At 38.8% G+C, this 27,766-nt stretch overlaps 1 protein-coding gene across 2 annotated transcripts in view; it reads right to left on the bottom strand.

Annotated features, from left to right (window-relative positions):
• The window catches only part of LOC121512285 (discs large homolog 1-like protein), a 203,001-nt gene extending 175,606 nt beyond the window's left edge, over positions 1-27,395 (bottom strand). For both annotated transcript variants that reach the window (XM_041791461.1, XM_041791462.1), the window contains exons 1-4: positions 27,340-27,395; positions 23,112-23,282; positions 16,581-17,424; positions 15,130-15,226 (exon numbers count right to left, since the gene is read on the bottom strand). In XM_041791461.1, the coding sequence (XP_041647395.1) occupies positions 15,130-15,226; positions 16,581-17,424; positions 23,112-23,282; positions 27,340-27,358 (1,131 nt within the window). In that variant the 5' untranslated portion in view covers positions 27,359-27,395. The remainder of the gene's footprint in view (positions 1-15,129; positions 15,227-16,580; positions 17,425-23,111; positions 23,283-27,339) is intronic.
• Positions 27,396-27,766: the final 371 nt, after the last annotated feature.

Here is a 27,766-nt window from a genome sequence, read left to right as displayed (position 1 = left end):
GGGAGGAAACATTTTCACATCTGCTGATACCAATATCACACAGACATCATGTCAATAATATTGTGCATACCGACTGGCGGGGCTTCAAACTAGACTATTTTCAAATCTTAAATGATTAAAAAAAAAAAGGCAAGCCGATAGATAGAAGTCACAGTCATCAATTATAGTGTAATTTCTTCATTTTCAAATAAAAATGAAAAAAGCAAACTCCTGCACAATGAACGAACACTGGCAACATTTCAGTGCCAAAACAGTGTCAGTGTTTTGTTATTGGAGGTGCACTGATGCAACGATTTAACATAGATATCTGCAGATATTGGCCCTGTTGACAAACATCAGCCAGTGGCAAATAGTGTGGCATGAAAAGTACCTACTGTTTACCTGTAATGCCAACTCATGTTAATGCTTGCATTTAGCACACCTATCTGCTGAATCAACAAAACATTTTTAAATGTGCAGAAGAAGTGGCTTGTTTGGCAAACTGATCTGCTTTTAAGGTCAGATATGAGTGAAAATGTTGGCATAGTGGGAGTGTTAGACAAAAGAAACAATGGAAAAACCTCATCAGTATCTGCCATCTGATTATTTGAAACATCGATATCTGACCTAATGTTGACAATCATTCTCATTTTTAGGGATGCATGATATCATCAGCATGACACTGGTATTGGTTGATTTTAGCTGGAAAAGTTAAATACTGGTATCGTGTACAGCCAGTATGAGATATAAATACCGACTTGATGTACAAATAATTATGGAGCTTAAGGCAGGATCAACAGATCTCCATCAGCTGATGTCTTTTTCTTCATTCTACGTCATTCCTTAAATGTTACAGTGTGTTTGAATGACTGAAGTTTGAGATCCAAATTAAATTTATACATCGGTAACAGCTAAAATGAATTAGTAATTATTGGCATATCTAATATTGGCAATATTGAGCATCCCTACACAAAAGTCCTGCAGAAGTTTGATTTCAACTTTCACTTCTCTCCTACACACGTCTTGTGAAATAGATGTACTCTTGCTTAAAGTTATGTAACTCTCCGTTCTACTAATCACTGCTACAAGAAAGATTCAAAGAATCAAAGTGTACACATTTTAAATCTTATTTGGATAAAGCTAAATGAATAGTTATTTCTACTGAAATCATTGCCAGCTGGCAGCACTACAGTACAAGAGCTACAACAACTACATTCTACCTCCCAGCACACAGGTCAAGTGACCTTGATTTCCTCTCTGTGGTATCCTGTCTGGTAAGGGTCACTGGGTCACAAAGCCAGTTTAAGCTATATCCTTTCCTGAAAACCAATGACAGGTCCAAACTGAACTGTAATGAACTGCTGCCTTGTTGTGTGTGTGATCTGTAGGTTGGCATCTCTGAATAAATGTGTGTATGTGTGAGTGTGTAGCTCCACAGAGATTAGTCATCTGCTTAATGGGATTAGCTGCTGTGGCTCTACTCAGGCATGGCATGAGATGAGCAATTTAATGGTACTGCTGCTAGCCTGTTAGCTTGACAAGGGCATAGGAATGCTAAGTAAACAGACTCTACTGAAGCCACCAAACCAAGTGAGCAAAAAGGAGAAGACCTAAAAGGACATAAATACCCTATTTGTTATAAGATACTTGTGCCCAAAAAAAAAAAAAACCTGAACTCAAGTATGCCCTTCTCAAACTCAAATATAAAATCAGCCTTCATCCAGAAATCACTATCCTTAAACTTAAGACATCTCCTGACTGTTGACATCCTGTGTTCACCCTGTTAGACGGAGGTTCACTGAGGCAAGTTTTGGTCAGTCTTTGCCAGAGTTAACCCTTATAACAGCCAAGTTTGACTGTTTGTGTCTGAGCTGCAGGGTCTGACAGCTCTCTGTGAGCTGAATCTTCACTGCACAAGGCTTGGACTTAATATAGTTCAAGGAACTGCTCCAGTTAGCAGCTTTTTGACAGCTAAAAGAGGTGCACTATGACTTAACACTTTTCCACAAAGTAAAACACTTCATATTCCATTCAGTTGTTAAACCAATAATTTCTATTGGATTGTGTGACTGGACCCATTAGAAAATGTTCAAACTAATGAGCTATGGGAAAATACAAATCATGTCAATTTGGCTTGGCATACTCACTAAGGTACAGTGTACATGGCAGCTTATCAAAAAGCACAGTCAGCCAAAACTGGTGCTGTTGTTTTCATGATGAGTTTTTGAGAAAGGCCCACATTAATGTAAATACATTTTTTTAATTAAAAATACTCAGTATGATCCTACCTGGTTTGGTTAAGTTAGAGGTCAGTGAAAAGGGTCCTCGATTACTAAAACAGACCCATTTTCTGCAGAGTTGAAGCAAAAGTCTTCACACAATGTGCCTTTCTATTTTTAGCTACTTGTACTGATTCTACACTGATTTTCAGTATAACTTGAATTGTTTTTTTTGTTTTTTTTTGTCTTTTACATAAACTTTAGATTAATGTGCTTGTATTGCAAGGCAAATTTCCATGCAAACAGACATGAAGTGTTATTCTTTAAAGATAATTTTAAAAAATGATACATAAATAAAAACAACAATCACTGGCATGTCACAAAGATGATCTCTTTGTCATGGCCCTACTTTTGCATCTCATATACTGGTAGGCACAGAAGGTAACCCTCTTTAATATCTGCTTTCAAGTTACTCCTTTCATGGCTGGTGTCCTTTCAGACATTTTAGTTTAGAGTTTATGTGTAAAAGTCTTCTTGGCTATGTTTAGGCTCTAAAATAGCTTAGCTGAGTTCCTAAAGCATATCATTTTGCAGTGGTTTTTTAAGTGATCCTTCCTCAGGACCCACAACCAACTCCTGAATGAGCAATTGCGACCCAGATTTCAATTTTTTTTTCCAACCAGATTTGTTCAGTGAAACAAAGTGCCATTTGGACCTCAGATAGGACCAAACCTGACAAAACAAAGACTGAAGAATATATCCAAAAGATTCAAGAAAAAGTATCTTAGAAGGTTCCCAAAGGTTTCTGACAAGGTAAAATTCCAAAAAGTTTCCAGGAAGGTTCCCAAATATTTCCTGATGTTTCCAGTAAAAAAAAAAATTATGACATATTCCTGGAAGTCTCTTGGAAAAAACTGCTAAAAGATTCTTTGAAAAGTCCCAATAAGAACTGTTAAAAATTCTAAAGAGTTCCCAGTTCCCTGTGATTTTTAAGATTTGAAGGATAAGTCCCAGAGAGTGCTTCCAAGAGTTTCTGGGAAAATTTAATTCAAGGGGAAATTAAGTTTCTTAAAACAAGGTTGATGGCAAAAATTCCTCAAAAATTTATGGCAGACCCACTGGAAACAACTCCGCAATCCATCTTTTGGCTCCAACCCAAAAGTCAAGACTTTTTGGTTTACATGACGGGACACAAACCATGTAACTATAAACTCATATTGCACCCTAATAGGTGAAGTTGGATTTAAAATTCTGCTCAAAAATAAGCTGATTTGTGGTAGAAGTAATGACTTTGTCACAGCAGCTGTTGTGGTGGTGGTGGAAAAACAGCAGTGAAAGCAAGTGGAGAGAAACAGAAAGAAGCAGGGCAGTTCTTGTTTAAGGGAAAATAAGTCCTGTTGTGCTGCTGGATGTCAGAATAGGAATGTGAAAACAAAATATGACCTCCATTTATAGCAAGTCTTTTTGTCAAAGACACCTTCTGAAACAAAATGGAGACATTTATAGCTGTGTATACTATGACAGCAGTATCACCCCTTTGATAGGGATTAGCATGTTAGTGTAAGATAACTTGTCCTCTGCTCTGCTGTCAAACAATTATTGGTGTCGAGATGGTCCAGAACTTTTTGATATGAACTGACCTCAAGTAACTGTTAGCTAGCTTTCTTCCACCAGTTGGACTCTGCCTACAAAACACATCACTACTGAGTACAAACACAAAATTGGTGGATTACAGAAATAATACACACATATTTAAAGACTCATTTTGGGGCTTGTTGACAGATAGTAGGGGTGTGACAAGATCTCATGCCACGAGATCTCGCAAATCAAAACATCATGAGATGTCTCGTCTAGGTGAAAATCATCTTGTGAGATCAATACTGCCCAGAAATCAGGAGCAGCAGCTCTCGTGAGAGAAAACAATACCTAACTGGAAGTTATAAAAGATCATAAAGATGCGCTGGAGTAGTAAGCTCAGATGTAGCCACAGCGGCAGTTTGATCAGAAAGGGGCCAGATTTCTTTATTCAAACAAGAGCACAGAGCAACTCTGAAAGCTTTTCATGATGAAAAAGATGTTCTCCCTCTTCTCCCAGCCTGCTTTGGCATGAGTTTGCAATTAATACGGGTGGGATTTGCCAGTGTATCCAATTGCTGCTGCTGTGGTAGCTATCTGCTCTGACGTAGCTGTAGTACAGCAGCAGTTTAATCAGAACTGGACTACATTTCTTTATTAATACATGAGATCTTCTGAGATGCCGCTCTGTTAAACTTAGAGAAATGCTTTTCTTTGGTTTATTTCTAAATAAAAAAATAAAGAATGCACTCTAAAAATACTGTTCCCTGAACTCAGGGTAAAAAGGCATTGTAGCCAATCGGTCACTTGATGGGAGCACTAGGCTTGAGCACTAAGGCAGTTATCCTCTCTGTTAAGGCCAACAGCTTTGGCTGTAGGTCAACCCCTCTCAATTACTCAGGTCCTTGAGGTTATTAGCCCAGACTGGACGATTGTTAGCACCCCTATACAACCAACAGAGAATCAGGGACAAGGTGACAGAGATTCAGAGGGATGTGACACACTTTCGTTTTAAGATGCTTTAGGAGGCACCTCTAACAGTGACAAACATGTGCCAACCAGAACTTTGCTAGAGATAGGACGGGTTTACTGTATAATAGCTAAGGAGTGCTAGTGCTGTTGACTATATTAAAGACAAGCTCTTGCAATGTATTTAAATATTTTAATTTAATTACTGGATGGACTATGGGACAAATCCCACAGAGGTACTGCTCAATTTCAAACAAACCAATAATCAATCAATCTAAGCATGACAGAAATACAGAATAGACAATAAATGCACCTAACTGCATAGGACTGAACATACTGCACACTAAATATAACTGTATGCTGTGATTCATCACGGATGATAACCTTGCCTCAGACGCCCCTCCAGCATGCCGTCACACCACTATTACCAATATTCAGAACCAAACAGCAGTAGATGATACGTTACTTTGACTGAGAAGTTCTGATGGTCCATCTTCATGTGTCTCCCTTGACTCGGCCAAGCCTAAGCTCCGAGACAAACAGACCTGCAGACTTAGTCCAGTTCTTCCCAACAGGTGTGGATCTTAGAGAGCAGAGAAGACATGCAGCATGACCCTGAAGATAGCTAATGTGTAGCAGCAGTCCTACTTTCCATTGTTTGTTTGCATGTGCATAGATGTGGGCTGTATGGTCCTACAGCTACTTGGGAAGTTCTCTCCTTTCTCTCTTCTCCTCTCATACCGTCTCGATTGATTAATTTGTCGGCCGTGACCCCTCCTTCAAGTTAGACAACAGTGCCAGCTGGACAGTTGAACAGGTCGAGGGATCGCCTAAATGACGTAGCATCAAACGTTTCTGGCCAAATCCAACAAAGCAACGGAGAAACCCAGGTATGCTGGGAGCTTGTGATTACTCACAGGTTCACAGACTTGATCTCCCTCCTGTCTGCGGTATTTGTGTGACTCCCTCTCCCTCATTTTTCTCTTTTTTCCCTGCCCTTTGTCCATCTTAAAATAGCCCCACCTCTTTAAAGTCCATTAGTAGTTTAAGGTAAGCCTCTTAAGAGAGACTCTTGCTCCTTTGGAGCACAGGAGGCCGTTGACAGTATGACCAACAATTAAACAAGGGTAAAACAAAGGCTGGATCTACTGTTTGATGGATTTTATCAAAGACATTCATGAGTACTGCATTACAACACTTTTATTCTGATATTTATGTCCGCTTTAAACCTAAAAAATGCCCAGAGTTTCCTGTTTGCATCTTTCTGTCAATTATTTTACAGGTATTGCATGTTTGCTTGATTATTAATACAACTAAATACACATCTGTACAAAGCAGCATATGGCCAAGAATGTTAGATATCTCTCCATTAAATGCTCTAGGCTCCTTTAATGGTTTACTCTGTGTGCCCAGAATGCACACTAGTAAAACGGTAAAAGAAGGTCATTGAGGGAGATAGTAAAAATGAATCAAACTTGACGAGGGGGAAAGTACTAAAACACCCTTGAGCAGTTTCCTAGCAGTCTTGAGCTCAGAGAACACCCTTTGTCTTTAATCCATTATCTTAATGAGATAAAGGAGATTAAGAGGATGAATTTGAGATGGAGTCCCTACAGTGTATTTGTATATCTGCCAACAGACAGAAGACTTATCTGAGTGTCTGTGATGTCTCAGTCCATAACACGTTAAATTATTTGAGATTCCTTTAACCAAAACAATAAAACTTCTTTTGCTGTCATCAGGCTTCGTCCACAAACTTTAGAATCATTGTGATTGTTATTTATGCCAGTGAGAGTTTCATTCTCTGCTCCATCTCAAACTCCCAAATCCCTGTTTGCCAGCATGCCAGAAGGTCATGCACCCAAAAGCTAATGAGCATGGTTGTGAACTGGCTGCAAGACAGTACTTCTAGCTGAGGCAGCAGGGTGAACCAGTGGTCAAAGTCTGTGGGAGGTAGTGGAAAGTCCAAGGATTGGTGAGAAAGTACAGCTAAGATTTACCAGTAGCCTCTCTCTCAAACACTTTACATGACTAATTCTGTTAGAAATTCAGATTCTTTATTCTAAACATGCTGGAAGGGGAGTTTAAAGTGTCAAAGACCCAAATTGGCAATAATTCATATTTTGTGTGGATGCACCTCAATGCATGCCAATTGGATTGGTTGTGTAAGAGCAACACATACTGGCACACATTAAAGATCACCTTGACAACTGACATGTTATGCTGTATTTGGCCAGTAAATGAAAAGCACTGCTTAAGTCATATCTCTCATGCCTCACTCTGAGTGATGGGATTCCCAGCTCATTTATATTTTAGCATTATTTGTCCAAGCCCAGTAATAGGAGCCGGTCTTTCGGCTCCCAAACAGCTCTTCATCTGGCACCTTTGTGCCATTTTTTAAGGATTTTTTTGGGCATTTTGCCTTTAGTTGATAGGACGGCTCATGAGAGACTGGAAACATGGCAATATTGAATGGGGGATGATGCACCAAACATGCGAGACCACGAATCCAGACCAGTGCATCACAGACAAAACCTCTGTCGTCAAAATGAGTTGTCACTTCAATCTAACAAGAAGTAGTACTCTGCAAGAATTATTTGCTAAATAGTGTATCACCATGTCCTTTAAAAACATGTTTATGATTATTTATCATCAGCACAGCTTTTCTCCCTTATTTCGGAAGAAAAGCTGTTAAAGAGGTGCCACCAGCCTCTGAGTTTATGGCTTATTCTTATTGCCAGTGGCTTCATTCCCCACAGTGTGCAGGGAGACAAAACCATGGAAAGAAATCCACAGAAATGATATACGGACTGTTGCTTGCAAAAGAGGTAGACAAATGAGTTCTGATTTCAGGTTGTCACTAAAGACTATTGTTAATGCATAGCATGAACACACCAAAGTACAGTCCCTTTGTATCTGAATGCCCAAAATGCATCATTAATACAAAACATAAGCACAGTCTAAAATGCGCTTGACTTATGTCTTTTCTTGAAATTGCACTAACTAATAATTTCTCAAGTCATCCCTCTTCACATGAACATTGGCTGCATATGAAGTAGTGAAAGTTCTAAAACTTAAACATCTAAAGTTGTTCAAAAAGAAACATCAAACATTCAAATCATCTCATAGTTCTCACAAATCAATCTGCATAGATTCTTCATCAGTGATTTGTCCAATACGCAATCTGTGCCCTGAATCTGACTCCATCAGTTTTCAGACAAACCAATGATACCTGGTGGTAAAATAAGGACCTCAAGGGCTGAGGATCAGCCTTTGAAAGCAAAAGGAAAGAGAGCATCTTCCTGCAACTGGAATTTCTTCTTTTTTTTTTTCTTTTTTTTTTTTTACTTTGGGGCATTTTAGGCTTTAGTTTAGAGACAGGAGTAGATAGAGACTAAAACTGGGAGGAGAGAGTGGGGAATAACACAGAGGAAAAGTGCTGTGAGTCCGAGTTAAACACTGGCAATCTGCTTTAAAGACTGCAGCCTCTGAACATGAAGCCTGAACAGCACCTGGTAAAATTTATTTGGAGGAAACAGAGTTAATAAAAAGACCAGAAATCTCTCTGTGACCAATGTGTTAGGCTCTTGATTGAAAAACTGTGGCTGCCTACTAGCTGTTGGTCTTTCCCACAGCTAGTAGAATGTGTTCTTATTAAGGTTTTCAGAACTTTGATATTTTGGTCCATTTTCAAGACAACTGTATGAATTCCCAAGAGGTGTTTTTTCTTCCTACACCATCAGGTTGTTAAAAGAGCTAAACATCTTGGTGCAGGTTCTATGTCAAACCTTAGACTAGTCACAGAGCTGTTCTAAAGAAGCAGCTAAAGGCTCATGGCTCAAGATGCTCAGCCCCTGCTGGGCTACAAGACCATTACAGACAGTTGGAAAAACAGAACCATGGGGGGCAGATTGAAGATACCACAATCCACTGTTGAGCCTTTCTGAGATGTAGAGGGCTACTTAATGGCACCCTGGGGATTGATTGTGTCTGCTTTGGGAACCCCCAACTGTTAATCATCTAGCACTGCTAACAACAAGACGCTGTTTAATCAAAATGAGGTCCTGTGTTTACATTTCCAGCTGTAAAGGAAGCATTCTGACAGAGAATTTTCTATCCAGCAACTGACTATGTTTTTCCACACAGTGCAGATGCTTAATGCCAATCCCAGCTCTACATAAAGACATTTTCAAATGTGAGCATAGATTCTCTTCATAATCTCTTAGGTTTCAATAAATGCTAAAACAATACAACTCAGCTTTTCAAACTTGAAATAGCCTGTCTGTTGTCTCTCTTGCATTGGTCTCGAATAGTGAAAAAAACTTTTAGTTTCACTTGATGCTTTTCTGTTTTAAATCTGCATAAAAGATAGGCACTAAAGTTTTTGTTAAGTGAGGATTAGACAGGGACTTTTTAAGTAGCTGCTTGAAGCTCTTAACAAAACTACATAAAAGTGCTGCTTGTGATATTTTGAGCCCATTTAAAAGTCAAGGAGAATTGTGACTTTATAGCATCATTTAGTACTGGTTTGGTGGAACAAACCAGCCATTTGTTGATAGCCTTGCTGTTGTTGCTAACTGCCAGCTCCAAATGTCTTGTCTTGTCCAGCTATCCAAGTCAGAATTCTGAGCTCAGGGTGCATTTTTTAAAATGTATATTCAGAATTTTCAAGTTCCGAGATTAAATGGAATGCACCATATGTGCCTTTGTTGTACACTGTTCTGGGATGTTACAAAGCCAAAGTCATACTAAGTGCTCAGGCAATCCAACAGCAGTCAATACAGTACTGTCTGTGTGCATTCTATCCTTCCTACAGCACATTTCAGTCCAGCTACTGCAGCCAGACATTTGACATTTCAGTCAGACATTTCAGACAATGAAACGTCCAAGTTTATACAGAAAACTTTAAAGAAAATTCAATTTTGGAAACAAACGCAAAGGAAAACACAAAATTGAGGTGTAGCAAGCAACAAGAATTGAACCTGAAACAATGCCTGCAGAGAAACCTTCAGAGATCCCTGAAGAGTCGTGGTCTGATCATGCAACCGACTTATTTGTTGTGGAGATTAACAACCAAGACATAAACAAAACGAAGAAGAAGAAAAAGAAGAAGAAGAGGTATGAGGAGAAGGAAAACAATGGTCACAGCACCACAATTGGGCCTGCAGGTCTGGAGGACAAGGTGGATAATGAAGACCCCTCAGATATGGGCTTCTGGTCATCAAGGCATTCAGTGATGCTGAACCTTGACCAACCCGTGCCAGCTCAGCAGGGAAAGACACACCTCAGAGACAAGATAGCACCAGTTCTTGCAGAGGAACAAAAGGCCAAGAAGACTCCGACAGAGACTGTCTGTCCCTGTAGTCAATGAAATACATCAGGCCACTGAAGGGACAAAGAATGACCTTAAGATTTCACTTCACGAGATCCAGATGTACAGTGCTTAACAAATCTATTAGACCACCTGTCATATTTGTCTCAGAGACCATCCAGCATCATGAAGTGCTTTAATGCGGACTCTTTCATTTTCATTGAGCTGTTGACGTTTTACCATTATGAGCAGGAATGAGGAATTTCAAAATGAATTCCCCTTTTTATACCCAAATTTGAGCCGGCTCACTGGGCTTCTCTGAAAAGTCAGAAATTTATCAAACATAACATTCAACCACTAAAACTCACTTTTCTCTTCAGGAATGCAAGTACATAACTATAATTTGACATATTAATCAAGAAATAATAATGTGCTTTACCATTTTTTTCAGTTTTTTTGTAAATCAGTAAATTTGAAAATTCACGGATAACAATAATAGTTATATTTTAGCATTGAAAATATCATTTGGGTTAAAGAGCTTCTACATATTGGTGTATTAACCATTGCAGAAACATAAAAAATGATTTTGGTAATTACCAATGCTGTTAATTTAGGGCAGCTGTGGCATAAACCTTACTTTGGGTGGGGGTCTAATAAATTTGTTAAGCACTGTTAATACCTAGAAATAAACGCTATAAAATGTTGACCTCTTGTGTCATATTCATCTTTTGATGTCAAGCCTAAATGTTTTCAGTCTCCAGCAAAAATAAAGGAACTAGCCTCACTCTTCCAATACGTTTGGAGGGGTGTACAGTAGCACAGTGTTTATGTATTTGTGTTTTAGCCTCCTGCATTTAGACCAGTCAATAATCAGTCAACTATCTGCCCACCACTAAGTCACTCAGAAGGCAAGTTTCTTGAAGTGTGTGTCCTATCAACCCAGTTTCTTGTCTCACAGGATGTCATATGTTGTCACACCAACTTCTAGGCATTCCCACTAGAGTTGCTTTACTAGAGCACAGCTGTTTTAAGTAACATGTGAACTTATAGCCTGTTCTTTGGCAAAAAATAGCCCAACAACTGTGCAAAAGGCCACCTGTTATCAATTTGATGTGGCTAAATGTGTGTTGGTGCACTTAGCTGAATTAGCATGAGTACTGATCATGTAGTCAAACTGTTCTATCAAGGATCAGTCGGAGCAGCTCCCAGTTTATAATCAAAAAGATTAAATACTGACATTAGCACATCCAAAGCTACATACCAATTTAATTTTAAAGTTGTGACTTTAATGAATAAATGAATTAATGAAAGATCTTAATAGTTGCATTTATCTGCTCTCTTTCTGTCTCACCTTGGTAGTGAGGATACAGATGCAGTCCATCATCATCAGTCGGAAAACTTTCACGGAAGCATCTTCCAACCGCAACTTTCCCGTGCCACCCCTCAGCTGCTTGTTGCTGTCGACAACATCCTTCAGAAGTGTGTCCGTCTCGGTCTCCTCCTCTTCTTCTTTTCATCCCTCAAGCTCTCTCTCCACCCTTCCTCATGTCCTCTCCACCTGTCATCTCATAAAAGCATCAAGACAGGACTTCTCCGTTAAAATGGAGGCCGACTAGGAGACAAGGAAGCTGTCCCGATGCACCTCCACCCACCCTCTTCTTTTCCAGCTGCTGTCTTGGTTTTATGGCAGCTGGTAGCCACGTTTTGACCTCAAAAAGTGCATCGCTCAGAATAAGTATCAGAGCACACTCTGCACACACAAAAAAACAGGCAAACGTGCAGAGACAGACGCAGAAACGCATACACATGGATGCACAAGGCAAACATTCACACGGATACCACAAAAATACATGTACTACACACATACACCACTCTGTAGTGTTTTATCAGGTCAGTCTGTGTTTGGCAGTAAAGGAGGGTTAGACTGAGTAGCACTGTAGAGCAGTGGATGCTCTATTTTCAAAGTGACGAGCAAAGTTAAAGCTCCATATGCACCCTGAAGCTTCACTCAAAATAATGGGGGCTTTCTAAAAAAAAAAAAAAAAAAAGTTGGATTTAAACATGTGATACTCATACTGTACAAGACTAGCAGTACACAGGGAGGGAGACTCTTCTTCTCTGTTGTGCTCTACTTCTGTCCCATTCCCCTGGCCCGAACTCCCTGTTGCTTCTCTCTTGATGCTCACTGCACCCAACAGATGCTTGTCAGACTACATTCTCTTCAATAACATATAAAATATTTGGATTATAACTTCTTCTGCCTTCAATACTATAAGTCTATTTATAAATGAATGCACTCACACATACTGCACATTGAACAGGAAATGATTATGACAGCGTTTCAATGTGTCATAACTGCAGAAAGAAAGGAATGGGACTCTGCTGTAAACAAACAAACAAACATACCAAAAAGGTAAAAACTAAAAAAATACTTTTAAGTCTAGGAGAACCAAAAAATATCTTAAAAAATTAAAAATAACAAAACAGCTTCTAAATAAGGGAAGGGGACAGGAGAAAACTCCAAAGCAATATACAAGGTTCAGGTAAGACACATGACGGCCTGTCACAGAAAGGAAGGAACACAGAGACTAATGCAGCCTGCAAACAGAATCTGTAATGTCGCCGAATCATGCTGTGACTGTGAAGGCTTGGCTTTCAAGTATGGGAACAAATGGATGTCAAAAGATCGCTGGTTCTCCTCCTTCCTTTGCCTCTCTTGGTCCCATACATGGAAAAACTGAAGTCCATAGACTGTCACATCTGGAAACTGCATCAAACATTCTTGTTTGTGTGTGTGTGTGTTTGTGTGTGTAGATACATGTTTGTATGTGAGGGTGCACTTTTGAGTTTGTATGCATGTATACATATACCTTAAAAAAATAGAATTCTTTGGGGATTTTGCACATAGTTTGTGCTTCACGTTTGTGCAGGAGCATGTTTAAGTGTATGCATTGGTTCATAATTGTCCACTATAAATACTTCTTTCATTTATAATTTGGTGAGACTATGCATTTTGGAGTAATTCATTAGAAAAGCTGAAAAATAATCTTCTTTGGGTCTACAACAGCTAAACAACAGTATAAGCAGTTCATAGTCGACAGGACAAACATTGCACATACAAAACTGTATTAAAAACAATGTTTAATCAATAGTGTCAATATCAGAGGTTTCCCAACATGTGGACAAACATCAGCAGCGTACCAAGGCACAATGTAGAGCACAATGTGCAGAGCAAGGCTGCTGTCAAACAGCAACAGCACAAAATAAACATTCATCTTCCATTTCAGCAAGATAAACAAGACAAAACCAGTTGCATGCATCCAGCTCTAAGTTGTTTAGCTCACTCTACTGAACAACAAAATTCAATCATCTCTGCTTGTCATATTATGTAATAAAATGCAAGCCATGGTTTGAAACAGCTTTTACAAGTCTGTCCAACAGCTTCTGCTCACACAGTACAAACATGTTTGCCTCAAATCAAAACTGTTTCCATGGACCAGGAGTGGCCTATCAGAACTTAAACCACAAATTCAGTTTGGCTCTATATTATCTGATTAAAAACACAGTGTTCAGTCAAAGGCCTGCTATTTTGTCTGCTATAGCAAAAAGAGCAAAAGCAAAATAATCAAGGCCGTGCAAGTCATGGTTATGAGGCCAAAAATAAAATGCAGATAACATGTTTTTATGATACTACAAACTAATCTGTTGTATGGTATCAGAAGTGGGATTTCCATCCATCTATTTCTATGTGCATTTTCAATCTACACATGAAAAAAGCTTACTGGAACTGTTGCAAATCTGAAAAACTCAAAATACCACCAAAAGGTTTTTATGTTTGGAGGAGTTGGAAAAGTTAACCAAAGCTGATTTCTAGTTTGCAGTGGTAACACATTCAGGAAAAAAAAAAACATCATCATATCTCTGGATAAACCCACTAAAGTAAGCAGCCACATGTTTAGAAGACACTGTTCAAAACTCTCAGTTACTTTGCTTAGTTTATCCCTTTACTTTCTTTAAAAAATGCAGTCTTTAGACTGTAAAACCCTTCTCAAACTAGGGGCATGTTTGCAGTGTAACGACTGCCATGTATTTCGCTGGCTTGCGCCATCGCAGCTTTCATACCAGATGCAAGTGTGCTGCATGTTGGCTGCGTCTACCTGCTGTCACAGACCTGTCTTTCTTCATAAGTTTTACCGCAATAACTCTCAACAAGATTATATAAGTGAGCCAGGAAAGTCAGAAGAACAGCAGTCTACTAACTAGGTGAGCATGACTTCTCCCCATAGATCAGACTTTTACTTTGACAAGCAAAAACTTGAAATATAGGCTAAACATATTATAATTTTGCTGTGGACATGCTTATATGCTGATAAAAGGTAAATATGTTTCTCTGTCATTTACCAGACTTTTGACTATTTGCCAAGAGACATACAGAGCTCACAGTAAACACTGTTGAGCCTTCTATTCTCTTGATTCTTGAGACACAGTGCTCATGCAGGTAGTCTGAAAGCCCGAACTTGTTAACATGAACACCACAATGAAAATCAGGCCAGGACACAGCTGAGACATGGCCCCCATGCACCCATATTTGCATATTCTTCTGCTGAATTTCCTTTTATTTTCAAATTTTGCAATACATTTGGATGGAAACCCCACTATTTTCGGTCAGCAATGATAAGCCTCTGTTTTTGTCGGACCAAGGATCACACTTCCTGACAGACCCTCCAGAATACAACCTATGTTTGAAAATGTAACCATGATGACACCATAAAGACAATTAAAAACTAAATGCTATGGCACTGGAACACTACCTAACATCAAAAATAAGGGCCTCATGCAGTACGACCAGATGAACTCAATGTGGGTCTTGTTAATTTCTTCACCAAGAAACAAGCTAATATGCAACCTTAGTTTCTTCCGCCATCACACTGCATTGTAACTTCTTCATTGTCATCCACCAGCTAATAGCCACCACCCTCAGACACAATACATAAACATCATGCTCTGCTTCTTAACCCTGCAGAGGCTTCCTGCAGGATTCCTCCGACTGAAATAAAACAGCTACAAATGTCTTACCTTGTTGGGAGTCAGGGGGCTTGTTGCTGGCCTTGGGCTTGCTGGACCTTGACTTGGACTCATGGACGTGACTTTTGCTGGCCCAGGGCTGGTTGGACTGGGAACAGAGATCAAAGAGAGAGCATGTCTGGAGGTGTACTCTGAAAACTGTCAGGTATTATTCTCCACTACTGCACCTGAATTCCCATAAGCAAGAACATGTATCATATCCATGACCACACTTAGGTAACAGGGATACATTTTTATAGGAAGTAAGGGATATCATTGCTAACACCATTTCCTTGTTATGGTGTCCCCAGAACCTAAATATGTTATATTTTTCATAAAACCCATTTTTTATGAAAACAAATTCACATTTTTCAAAGGTTATATGATCCTAAAAATCCAAGGGCCCACTAGCAGACTTGCATTTTTTTTTTTTTTTACGACTAATTACTTTACAAAATAACTTTTCATAACTACACCACATGTTATACATGACCAGAAAGCTCTGATTCTGACCATGATAACCATTTCAGGATAAAACCACCACAGCAGCCACAATTAATGCATCTGCCAGGCTACCGAGAAACAAACAATAATAAAAGTGGCACAGCTAACAATTATAAGTTCTACTGAACTCTCCTGGTCATAATATTCTATAAAAACAGTCCTGCTCTATCATAAAAAGTCCCTAAAATCTAAATCCAGTAAAATTTTTAGTCCAAAGTCATGATCACATCCATGAATATCCATGGACTGTTTTGTATAATTTCAAATTTGCCATTGTTTGCTGTAACATTTTTTTTCTAGGCATATATAGAAAAATGTCTGCCAACCTCCACCCTTTTTGGTGTCTCCAGATTGAAAACACCTGGTCTTTTCCTCATAAAATAGGTGTTGAGTCCTACATTTCTGTTCTGTTGTTACCATTGTTGTACCTGAACCAGCTAAGGCTTCATGCTTTGGTCCAGTTGAGTTTTCCAGCTAACACCTCCCAGCTACAGTCATCTGCAGGCCTCTGATTCACAATACCGGTTTGAAATTAAAAAGGCTTTCACAATAACACTATTGGTAGAAGAACAATGCAGCAACATGACATCATTAGCCATAGTGCTTTTTATTTCTCCATATACTGTATATTGATCTTTTTTATTTCTCCATATATGTAGAACTCAAGCGTATTTCTTTGAACTACATGCATATAAAATACACCAGAGTTAATCTAATAAAGTCAACATGCCTTAACATGAAGGTCCGTTTTTATATTCAGCCCAATTTTTTTGTCTCACTGAATCAAATTATCCATAAATTAATCTTTCTATAATTGTTTTACTGGGTATTGTTACATCAATGCAGTAGTTTTCTGTCTCACAAAAATTCATGGAGATAATTAAAATGTTATACTTTCAAACTAGTTTGCTAACACACTTTACTAAGAGTTTTAAGGTATGGAAATCTTTTGTACATACCTCAAAAGAGGTCCCTTAGTTAAAGGCCCTGGAGCAACTGTGTTGCTGCGGCTGCTGAAAGTGAATTTCTGGCTCGGGCTGGTTGGACTCGTGCTTGGGGTGCCTTTCCCCGTGCATGGGTCTTTGCTGTTTGCCTGAGTCGTAGAGGCAGTATCTGGCACTTTTTTGATACCCGGGCTTGTGGGAGTAATGCTGGTGCGTTTAGGTTTTTCTGGAGTGGTTGGAGATACAAGGCCTTGGACGGTGCTGGAGACAAGGGCTGAGACAGTCACCAGGTTGAGGTCTGAAGACACAGGACGGCTTTGTGGATTGGCTGAGGTGGTGGAGCTTTCTGAGGAAACATCAGAGATGGTGGCAGTGAGACGAGGTTTAGTACCATTCTGGGATACTCCAGGAGAGGCTTTAACAGAGCCTGAGGGACTGTCTACACCATTTACTCTGACTCCAGGGGGCGTGGCAGCAGAAGGAGAGGTAGGCTTTGGAGTCTCTGATGCTGATGGTTTGGAGGCTCCAGGTTGGACAGGAGGAAGAGGAGCACGGTACTTGACTTTGGCTAGCTGTGGCTGAGGTGACGCGGATGGTGTTAGGGAGGGGGATGGCTTTGTGGTGGATGCTGATGATGGGATTGGAGGGGCAGGGGACTTGATTGACCTGGGTTTAGGGGTCAGGGGCTTTGGCAGGGATGATCCTCCAGAAGCTTGAGGGCTCAGGGGGCCAGGGGATGGCTGAGCTGGGAGTTCCACTGGCAGATTAAAGGATTCAGTAAGTTTCCAGGGACCATCAGTGAGGTCAGCAGAAGACTTGTTGTCTGCATGGATGGTCAACTCGTAGTACTCCTGAATGTCTGGAAAGAGAATAGCAGAGATTAGAGCCATGAAGAGTGACTGAATGGATTAGGGATTAGTTAATAAGGTTGTATAACATTGAACTCAAGAATGAGTGTTTCAATTTGTGACTATATGAATGGAAGAATGTCTTATTGCAAAACAAATAAAACAAATGAAAAACAATGTAATTCATCACATCTGAGCACTTAAGATCACATGAACAGGTTATTTGTTGATGGGAAAATTATAACTACCACTGGGTAGTTATATGCGTCAGTTAGGTATACAACTGCAGAACAAAAAAGATCAGGGGTGGGTCTGTAAAAAAGACCATGGTGATTTTGGACCTTGACCTTGTTCCTACAAAATATAGTCAGTATATTCTTGAGTCACTATGAACATTTGTTTCAAGTTTAAGACAATCCCTCAACACAATTTTAAGATTTGATAACAAGTAAAGGATGAGCATTGGGGACAATGAACATGACATTTGACATATAACCTCAAAAATCCAATCAGTTCATCCTTGAGTTATGGTGGACATCGTGCAAAGTTTGAAGAAAATCCCCCCAAGTGTTCTTGGGATCTGGTGTTCACAAGAAAGACTCTGATGGGCAGACAGCAACCAAAAAACATAACAAGCAAGCATCCATCAGTCTTAAATATTTAAAAGCTGCATATCAATGCTAGTCTTGTGACTTGGGGGGACTCAGTTTGGTTTCAGAGGTGCCTTTAATTTTAAGCAATATGCACTGAAAGGGGTATTTATGATTCACATGCTTCTTGCATCTCAAGGTGCTAACCTGTCTGTAATGTAAAAGATAGCCTGCCACAGGTGGAGATTTCTTGAACATTTCTTGATATAATGCATCATATAGATGTTCTCTTACCACACTAGGCGCCCCAAATATCAGCCGATGTCCCCTTAGGCTCAGTTTTTATCAGCAGACAGCCATGGGGTTGTGAATGTTGTTAAATGTTGTCTTTTGTCCAGCTGCAGCAAATTTGTCTCTGTGGGGCAATAAAGTTTATCTAATACAGCTAATCTTAGATTTATGTTTTTAATATCATGTTCTGTTTAATATCATTTGTTGCAGGCTCATAAATATGATCCAAAATCAGCTGCAAATTTTCTACAATTCTGTGTGCACTGTATGTAGATGTAAGTCAAATTAAACAGAAGAAAGAAAAAACTAGTTGAAACCATCTTATACACTGTTGACACCTAGTGGCAACCCAAGGATACTGCAATCTTACTTTTACTACAATAGTAGCTCCAAGTGTTTCCCACAGAAAAGAGGAACAGTTTCTATCTGAAGTTCAACTTCCCCTTCTCCTCACACAGAAGAGACAATCAGTTTTTACTCCAAACCTCTCTTTCTCAACTGCGTCTCCGGCTGGGTATTGTTTGGGATGTTTTTCCAACACTAGTGCCAAACTGATATCTTTTAAATGATGCTGGTACCTAGAAGGTGCCTGAATTGGTACTTTGAAGAGAAGAAACATGTGTTATAAGTTGGTGAGTGTATTCAAGCTGTCTCTGCATTGAATAGGATTGACAGAAATATCTTACAAAGATGCCAACAGAAAATAGGATAAGAAAAGGAAACAGATGTTGCCTCTTTCAGGTAAGGCTCAAGCAAAACTCAAACAGTGGCACTGAGTCAGCCAGTATGACTGTCTTTGATAGGAAATCATGGGCAGAGCACAGGCATTGCTCCAGGCAGCAAAACAATTAAAGGACTTTCATGCTCTGCTGAAATAAGACAAGTGCACATAAAGGGGCACAAATTCCATAACCTATTTCTGTGCCTTTAATTTGGAGTGGTAAGGTGCTGTCAACCTAGTGTGGCAGAGTACTGAAATGAAGCATCAAAATCTATGCTGTATTTTGGTCTGGTAGGTATTGTTTGTGTTGGGGGACACATCCCATGATGCACTAAGATGTTGTGGTAGACGTTCTTGTTCATGATACTGTCGATTTTCACTAATTTGCCCACGCCTTATCCACAAATGGAACCCCATACCATAATGGAATCTCCACCATGTTTCACTGTGGGTGCAACGCATCTGGCATCAAAACGTTCTCCAGCTTTTCTGCAGACATAAACACGACCATGCTGACCCAAGAGTTCAAACTTGGACTCATCCATCCAGAGTACCTTCTTCCAGTCATCAACAGTCCAGTGTTTGTGCTCCCTGGTAAATCTGAGGCGTTTCTGGATGTTTGCAGGCCTCAATAATGGCTTCTTAGCAGCTATTCTTCCCTTTAAGTCTTGTTCCGTCAGTCATCTGCTTATGGTCATTCTGGAGACTTTCTCAGACTCTGATCTAGAAGCATCCATCTCTGCCTGCAGATCAGCAGTGGTCTTCCTTCTGTCTCTACTACTTAAAATCTTGAGGTGCCTGACATCCTCTTCCTTGTCGCATTTTGTAAGTACCAGTCTCAGCAATTGACTCCAAAGCATACTTGACCACACTGTGAGAACACTTTATGTCTTTCCCTATTTGTCTCAGAGACCATCCAGCATCATTAAGTGCTTTAATGTGGACTCTTTCATTTTCAGTGAGCTCTTGACCTTTTACCATTATGAACAGGAATGAAGAATTTCAAACTGAATTCACCTTTTTATACCCAAATTTGAGCCGGCTGACTGGGCTTCTCTGAGAAGTCAGAAATTAATCAAGCATAACATTCAACCACTAAAACTAATTTTTCCCTTCAGGAATGCAAGTAAATAACTATAATTTGACATATTAATCAAGAAATAATGTGCTTTATTATTTTTCTTCAGTTTTTGTTTTGTAAATCAGTAAATTTGAAAATTCATGGATAACATTATTAATAATATTTTAGCATTAAAAATATCATTTGGGTTAAAGAGCTTCTACATATTGGTGTATTAACCATTGCAGAAATTTTAAAAATGATTTTGGTGATTACCAATGCCGTTAGTCTTCAAGGAAGAAGGATTATTAGTATATGGTAAGAAAGGACAGCTTTGTTTGTCTATAACAGCTGAGAGAGCTTTTAGAAAAGGTCAAAGTCAAAAACAGGATCTAATTCTCTTGTTAGGTGAACCGGACGCACAGACATGTGCACACAAGCACACATACACAAAGTGGCAGGATTGTTATTCTTACAGGCTCAAGGTGTGGGCGTGGCGAAAAACAGGTGAGACTGGGAACTAAGAACCAGTTTGTCATCATGCTCCACCACAGTGTTTTTTTTTCTTCAGTTCACCAAAAGCAGAACTAACCAGTGAGCCACAGGCTCTTAACTCCAGAGAGGAATTTGTTCTTGCTACACATTCTCTGCATTTGTGCATACTTACTACAAAGGGGTCTGTGTTTTCTACCACAGACCACAACACGCCTACATCTTTGTGTACTGACATACATTTTCCGGTGTCACATCTTTAACTAGAGCTACACTCACAGACAGCAAACAGTGCTCCTCTTCTGCTTTTATGATCAGTCTGGCCCTCTGTCTGCTGCATAAAAACCTTTTTATCTACAGCTGGACTTAAGTACAAACAAGATCCTGTTCATTTCAAATACACAAAGTATCTTTTCTAAGTGATGCACTGAACACTTCATTGTCATTGTCCCCACCCTCGCTCCACTGCATTTCCATATGGCAAAGCATGATAAGATAAGGTGTTAAGGTCTAGATTAACACTTGCCATAGCTCCTGTTGGTCCTTAAGTCCATAGGCTCCCTTGTTCCTGAAATGTCACCAAACATGCCACAACTTGTGAACTCAAAGCTTTCAAGTACATTAATCACCACCCCATTCAAAGGCAGGATAAGCCAAATGTCAGAATACCTGTTTGAAAAAATGTGGCATTAAGAAATGCAGACAATTACTGCATTATTAAAAAATACATAAATAAATAAATAGAAACTCAGATCATTTTGGCATAAATCAGATTTTAAAGTGAAAAATCTCTGTTCATGAGGTAGACCTAAAGATTGAGGACAGACAAAAATAGCTGGTTAGGAAAGGTAGAGCCTTTGTGTTTGATTTGTGTGCCTTGAAAACATAGACTTTTCTGCAAAGATGACACAAATTTCAAATACTTTTTGCATCACATGCTTCACGTGTATGTCCAAATAGCAGGCATTTAAAGATCTGTTCAAACACCACAGTTCTAAAGTGGAACTTGCTGATGAGTTATCAATGTTAACTGACTGAATTTGAAATCTGGTCGCTTTTCCCTCTCTGTTCCAGCATTTTAGTTTGGATAACTGCAAAGAAAGTGTTCATCAAAATGTAATCATCATTATCATCATCATTATCCTATAGGACACTTTTGTTAAAGGTACAATACGTATAATTTTACACTGATATGTCCATGGCACCACTTCTATGTAATAGAGTTTTTTTTTTATCTTAGCATTATCTCAAATACAGGCATGGAAAGTATGGAAAGTACATAAATACATTTACTCAAATTACTGTAATTAAGTAGCTTTTTGTGTTCTTTCTTTTTTAGTAGGTTTTTACGTAACTAATTGTACTTTTAATTAAGTACCTTTTAGGGCAAGTATTGTTTCAAAAAAATTTCAAAAAGCAAAGGTACTAAGTAAAAAACATGAACATTCAAAGTCGAAACAAGGAGGTCCAAGCTTTCTGTCAACTACATGAAACTGGCCAGTAGTTTCATTTTGACTACATGAAGGTCAGTAGCACATTGTGAAAGAAAGGTTCCACATTTCTCTCAAAACAGATGTTGCAGTACGTTAAGTCACACCTTAAAATGAATCTTGTGTAAGATCCATATTCTCTTGCTGTTATTGCACAATAAGGAAAATTTGTATTTCACTTTACAAGATCCATTACTCTGTACTCAGTGCTTTAAGTAAATTTTGAATGATCTGCTTTTTACTTTCATTTGAGTAGATTTGTTGACCAATACTTTTACTTCTACTTGAGTAAATTCTAACAAAAGAAACTGTGTATATATATATATATATATATATATATATATATATATATATATATATATATATATATATATATATATATATATGTAGTATAATAGTCTTATATTTTCTTCATCTCTACCTATTGGACATTTTTGTTAAAGGTACAATATGTTGAATTTTTGAACAGAAATGTCTTAACTAATTTAAAACATTACTCCTATGTTAGAGATATGTTTAGCTCAGTACTTAAATCACCTAAATATTTTCTACAAGCTACATAATACCCTAACTTTTCCAGTTTTAACAGATCATGTCTTGTCATAACAGTCACCATGACAGACATGACATCAAAGACCACAACTGGAAGCTGCTGTTCTGTTGCTGTATCTCATTCACGTTTTGTGCTGTGATGAACTTCGTTTAATTGTGGAATGAAAATGTGGCCTAGCACCAGAAGTCTTGCAATACATGCATGGAATCTAAGTTTAGGAGGCTTCAAACTTAATTTTATGGTAGACAGGGAACAGAACAAACAAGCTTAGTCTTACAGGGATAATTCTTAATCTGTATTCATCCTTAGTATAATCAATTAATCAACGGAAAAAAACACTTCTTCTCCTACAGATGCCAGATCCTAACATCAAAGGACGATGGAAAAGCTGGTCAGCTGATAAAGGCTTATGGAGGCTACAAAAGTAAACCTTTTTTTATGAATAGGTGTGTATAAGAATAACGGCTGGCAGGGTGTAAACAAACCAACATATATCCTCACCAAGCAGAGCACTAAACAGCTGACTCTGAAAGACTGTGATGACTCTGTCCAGAGACTGCTTCAGCTGGTGGTCTTCTTCCACAAAGCCCTGCTTGGTCCGGCCCTGGTTCTGCTGTCTCTGGTCAAGCTTGGCCCGGTACTGCTGGAGAAGCTCCAAGGCTCGCCGAGCATCTAAAGACAAAAACAAAACAGGTAAATTACAAAACCAGTCACCCAAAAAATGAATGACCGGAGATGGAAACCAAAATCTCCAGGCACTCTTAAGTAGATCAAGAAGATTAGGTGCTGTCCATTAAAAGCAGCTACTTAATTGAGGATTACCGTGGTTAAAAACTGGTTCTGATCTCACCGGCTCTTCATCCGGCAGAGGTTAACAAAAGACAGATTACAACAAGGTAAGTTTGGACACAGGTGTTGGTTTAATTTACTTTTTCTTCTTCAGTGAAAAAATGTCATATTTCTCTTTCTGTCACAACAGATGGCTTTTTTTTTTATCATTTTACATGAACTCTGAATTGGGAATTTGCACTTCAAGTTAAGGGTAAGACAGGGGCTCATTCAAATTAAATCTTAAAAGAAAATAAGATAGATTTGGTTCAGAAAGATGAATCTATTTGCATGTGTACTCTCACCTAATTGTAATATATTACACTTCAATCGGGGTGGAAGTAAATAGTTACTTTTACCTGTTTTACCGTATCTGAGCAGCTTTTAGTATACTTTTACTTTTTGAGACGTTTTTAAAATCACAAGTTTTACTTTTACTGAAGTATCTTTATTGGGAAAGTGTTGTATTTAGCTACATATGTTGAGAGGGCCCAAGCTTTCAGTCAACTACATGAAAGTGAGAAAAAGGTCTGCCTGCACATTTCCGTCGACAAGAGCTTCCTCAAACAGGTGTTGCCTGTTAACACAAAGTGAACCATTGGGAGCTGAATAGTGGTCCAACCTTTCTCATCTTTCTACAGTTAGTGAAAGGAATGCACAATATCATCAGTATATCGGTATCAGCAGATCATAGCTCAAAAGTTACTGATTAGTACCAGCAGACATGAAAACTCCTTTTACATCAGCAAGAAATATGTCAGAATCATAGCTACCTCAGCTGATGTTTATTTCTCTATTATCCTCTTTCTTTGAACTTTAAAGTGTGTTCTGATTTTTTAAATCTAACTACAACTCGTTTTTTACACTTGAGAATATGTTTTTGTCTTATTTCAAGCATTTTGTCATGACTGTTTCAGTGAACCACCATGAAAACCTGAAGTTTAAATAGGAGAATTTATTTTGATAAAAGGTCAGTTCAAGTAAAGGAGAGACTTGGTTTTAGTTCTGTTACAAAGTTTGTGTAGGGAGGGTGCAGATGGCATCGTAGTGAGGTCATGCCATACTAGCACAGGCAGCCGGGCTTCAAGTCTGGCCTGCAGCTTCTCTCCTGCATGTCTCTCCCCAATCTCTCATGCCTGTTTCCAACTCTATCCACTGTTCTCTCTACATAGAGGCAAAAAGGCCAAAAAATATTTCCTTAAAAAAGAATGTATGTATATATCAGCATAGATATTGACTAAAATGAGTGAGGAAACATTTCATATATATCTGTAGGGATGCAAATTGTTGGCTTGTCATCCAATATGCTACTAGTTTTTAACCCATATTGATACCAACATATACAATGTTCTGCATAAAACTCCACAAACTATACTATTCACCTTAGGAGTTTAAGTAAGGGAGTTTTTGTGCAAATACTCAGCTTTTGTTCTTTCAGGGAAAAAAATATTTCATGCAATTATAATCTTCATTTTAAAATACATTTTTCAATTATTTGTACTTGCTCCTGGTCTAGACGTAGTACTACTGTGTGTAGCCCATCTGAAAGCCACTTGCTAACTGCTGTTTAATAACAAAAGAAGAAGACACCTGTAGTGTCCAGTGACACAACGGGGCTAGCAACTAACTTAACAGTAGACAGTTAACCAACCTGTCCAACAGTTACATATTTTGGAGCTGAAAAGTGTGACAAGTCTAAAGTTGAAATTGTTTAATCCACTTTTTGACCCCTTCTCACCACTTTTTCCACCCATTTGTGCCACCAGTAACCCATTTTACCACTTTTTTGCCATGTTTAACACATTCCTCCCACTTTGAACTCATTCTCAGTACCTATAGCATCTATTAGCCAATTTTAGCCACAGTTTAATCACTTTTAAACTCCTTTTGGCACTTTTTTGCAACTTCCATTCCATATCAACCACTTTAACCACCTTTAACCCATTTTTGTGTCCCCTTCAGCTCCTGTACTTTTACCCTGGCCTGCCCACAGATTTGGCATGGCCCATGAAAACCACAGTGAATGGGCTCTCCCCAGTTGTGTTATATTGATAATATCAGATGCATGTGTGTTAGATCTGTGGCATTGGTGGGGATACCCCAGCTAACAGTTACATATTTTTGGAGGTGAAAAAATATTGTCAAGCTACTATTGGGTTCTGATGTTCAAATTACTTATTCATGCCCCTTTTTAACTACTTTTCAACACAGTTTCATCCTATTTTTTTCCCAATTCTTTCCACTTTTCACCCATTTTGTAACATTTTAACTGCTTTTCAACATTCCCCATATATTTTCTCCCCCTCTTGCCCCTTTAATCCCATTTTGCAGCTTTCATCCTATTTTTGCGTATTTTACCCATTTTTGCCACTTGTAACCACTTTAGTCATTATTTCTGCCAATTTTTGTTTCTTTTAACCGTCTTTGCCAATTTTCACCCTTTCCTCTTTTTCAATTTCTTCTTTAATTCTAAAGGTTATTTAGTTCACTCTAGTTAATTCACTGGCTTCCTGGTGTTTCTGCAGATCATGGGTTAGCTGTAAAATCTGACATCATCCAAATGTTTTAGTTCAATTTTCCCACCCAAAATGGTAACAATAGCGAAATAAATAGGTAAAATTTGTTTCCAAAAAGGGGTTAGATTTTGAAACAGTCTATATTGTACTACAGCATAGATAAATCAAATGCATTTTTTGTTTCTTTGTTAAGAGTGGTTATTATTCAGATAAAGTACAAAATATGATTAGCACAGATTAGCTTCACAATGGACTATGAATTCACTGACTCCCATGGGCCCCCGTTTGGCTGGGGCCCCGAAAGCTCTCCCCCTTGTCCCCTCTTATGGGCAGCCCTGCTCTAGAGTATCAACCTGCTTCAGTACTTTTACAGAACTATGAATGATGACTTCACTTGTACACATTTATTGAGGAGTAATGACTTTATTTTTACCCTTTTCATTCCTGCACTTTAATGTGAATCCTGGGGGTTAGAAAGGTGTTTCATCTCTAACTTTTTTCTAAGGATAGTTTTATGCACATAGGTTAATGTTTAGCCATCAAATGAAAAGTCCTTCTTAATTTTTGAATGAAGAGAATGCTTTAGATGTGAAAACAGTGGCCCTTTGTGGAGATTTCTAAAATTTCACATCATTTATGGCTCTGTTTTATAGCCTATCTGAATTTATTGAAACGATATCCAACAGGCCTATAAAGTTTTATCGCCATTGTTTTATGTAACTAATGTAGAAGGGCAAAAGGGCATTATATTTTATGGTGTGAAAGGACGGCTGCAGACTGCATACCAGGCTCAATGGTGTTGCGAACAGCTGATAAAACCGGAACCATTGACAGGTCAAACCCGGAGTAGTGTCAGCGTCCAAGAGGAATAGCAGTGAAAGATGTGGGCTAATGCCAAACTGCTTTCAAATTAGTCTGATTTAGTTGTTACTAAGCTCACATTTCAAGTTTGGTTGCACATTTACTCGCTTTAATGCGTCGTGAAATTCATATTAAGCAGAGTAAACCTAAATCTTCCGCTATTCATGCGTTAAGTTGCAAATTAGCAAACACCAGCTGAAACATATTTAAAGCGCTGTCTTTAGGATAAAATATAAGCCGAATTTACCATCATGTCTTGCTTATTATCTTAACCCAGTTGGTTATGATATGTAAGTTATTTAGGCTCGATAATAATAAATTTAACGTTAAATCGCGGGAGTTTTAATGGAGATAAGTGCTGAAGCGTTAACATCAATTTACACGTTAAACCGCACCGAGGAGTGCTAGCTAAAACTACGCAACACTTAAAGCGCTTTAAAGTATCCTTGTTCACACGCAAAACAAAATATGACAAAGAAAGAAGCTCCAAAGATGGAGATAACGAGTCCAAAAAAAGTATTTACCTTTCTGTCGCACGGGCATGTCGACATACAGTCCTCTTCCCCCGGGCTTGTGTCTGCGTCGCTGTGACAGTCTGTTATTACAGATGTGAGCGACTGTCGCGGGATAGCCTGCCTCCAAACTGGGACACCAAAGTGACACTACAGCAGTTTACACACAAGCATGTCGTTACAGAAATTTAAAACTCCTCAAAGTGTCAGAAAAAGTCCGATAAACCCGTGAAAAAGCAGCGAAGACGAAAGAAAGTGTCAACCGTTGAAATCCGTTGAATGACAGCCGGCGCGTGGACTTAGAACCCGGAGCTGCAGTCCGTCTTCTAGCCCTCTCGTCTTCTCTTTCACTTTATCTCTCCCTCTGTTTCGCCAAGCTGAACTCCTCCATTTCTTCATTCAGGTGACTTGAGTCGAAACGCTGTCAGACCGGTTCTCA

This window comes from Cheilinus undulatus, linkage group 7, assembly GCF_018320785.1.
Source record: "Cheilinus undulatus linkage group 7, ASM1832078v1, whole genome shotgun sequence".
Lineage (NCBI taxonomy): Eukaryota > Metazoa > Chordata > Actinopteri > Labriformes > Labridae > Cheilinus > Cheilinus undulatus.
This window is presented reverse-complemented; position numbering and strand designations above follow the sequence as displayed.